At 49.7% G+C, this 1,092-nt stretch overlaps 1 protein-coding gene across 1 annotated transcript; it reads right to left on the reverse strand.

The window, feature by feature from the left end:
* Positions 1 to 180: 180 nt before the first annotated feature.
* Pmar_PMAR019444 (conserved hypothetical protein) lies at positions 181 to 771 on the reverse strand (the record flags this gene model as incomplete). The annotated part of the gene is made up of 4 exons (XM_002785128.1): positions 181 to 263; positions 361 to 471; positions 521 to 679; positions 727 to 771. Coding segments are annotated over 4 exons (398 nt in total), but the record flags the coding sequence as incomplete, so codon positions are not given.
* Between the last annotated feature and the right edge of the window lie 321 nt (positions 772 to 1,092).

Here is a 1,092-nt window from a genome sequence, read left to right on the forward strand (position 1 = left end):
GGGCGCCGCCTACTGGACTGCAGCATTCATCCATCCATTCCCGATGGCTAGTCCACGAAGTGTTAATATTAGGTTCGGTCCCTCGAGTATTTTCTCGCCATATTTTATGAGCTATGGCGGGTATGTAATGACCTGAATGTTCGATTGACGTCCCGGCACACCGCCTCACAATAGAGTTACCAGCATACGACTCCCCGGTAATGTAGAAGTCCTTATCTCTATATTGCTTATGTTTAGCAAAGAATTCCTGTAGGGCCATGTACCTTTCAACTTGAAAGATCCTAGCTGAATCATGTATATATCAGTTGGATGTTCCAACTGATATATACACGATGCATACAGTAGACATCTTCGACCTACAAGTCGTCAGCTGCCTCGAAGGAGCCATTCGTCACGAGTGGTCCGTCAGCGAATCCTGCTCCAGCAGGCTGGTCAACGAAGAGGAGATTGGCTCGCGTATTCCAAGAATACCTCATGCCGAACGTCCAGTACGTCATCACTGATGAAGGATTATTCTCACGGGTTGAGCTCGGTATCCGTTCCATCATCATTAGCCTTGCATGGTCCATTCTCGTGGAAGAGTCCTGTCATGCTGCTGCAGCCAGGGCCACCATTAAGCCATAGGACGAGCGGGTCCTGGGCTGGATCAGAACGAGACTCGAAGAACCAGAAGAATAGTCTGATCACACCTCACATACACGCCAAGACGGATCGGCAAATGTTCACCTTCTTCCATGGCTACCATTAAAATAACCGTATATTTGCTTAACACTCGGGTCGCAGAGGGAGTCGCCACGAGCTAGGAAACCTGTGCTGCTGAGTCCACTCTGGTGTTGCTGCGCTTGGAGTGGCTCGGCCTTCTCAAATGGAGCTGAGGAGAGTGACGGGACAAAATGTCGTGGATGATCCGCCATGGATTGATGCCACGAGGCGAGCTCAGTACTGAAGATAGTTAGTAAATACCTTTTGGTGGGTTGTAGACCATCCAACCGCGCGCCCAATGGATCAGCAGGATGCGACGAAGCAGATGAGAGACATCGATGATTAGAAAAGTCACCTTATGTCACACTATTGATCGTCTTGCAGGGGGGG

The sequence above is a fragment of the Perkinsus marinus genome (genome assembly GCF_000006405.1).
Source record: "Perkinsus marinus ATCC 50983 genomic scaffold scf_1104296933840, whole genome shotgun sequence".
Taxonomy (NCBI): Eukaryota; Perkinsozoa; order Perkinsida; family Perkinsidae; genus Perkinsus; species Perkinsus marinus.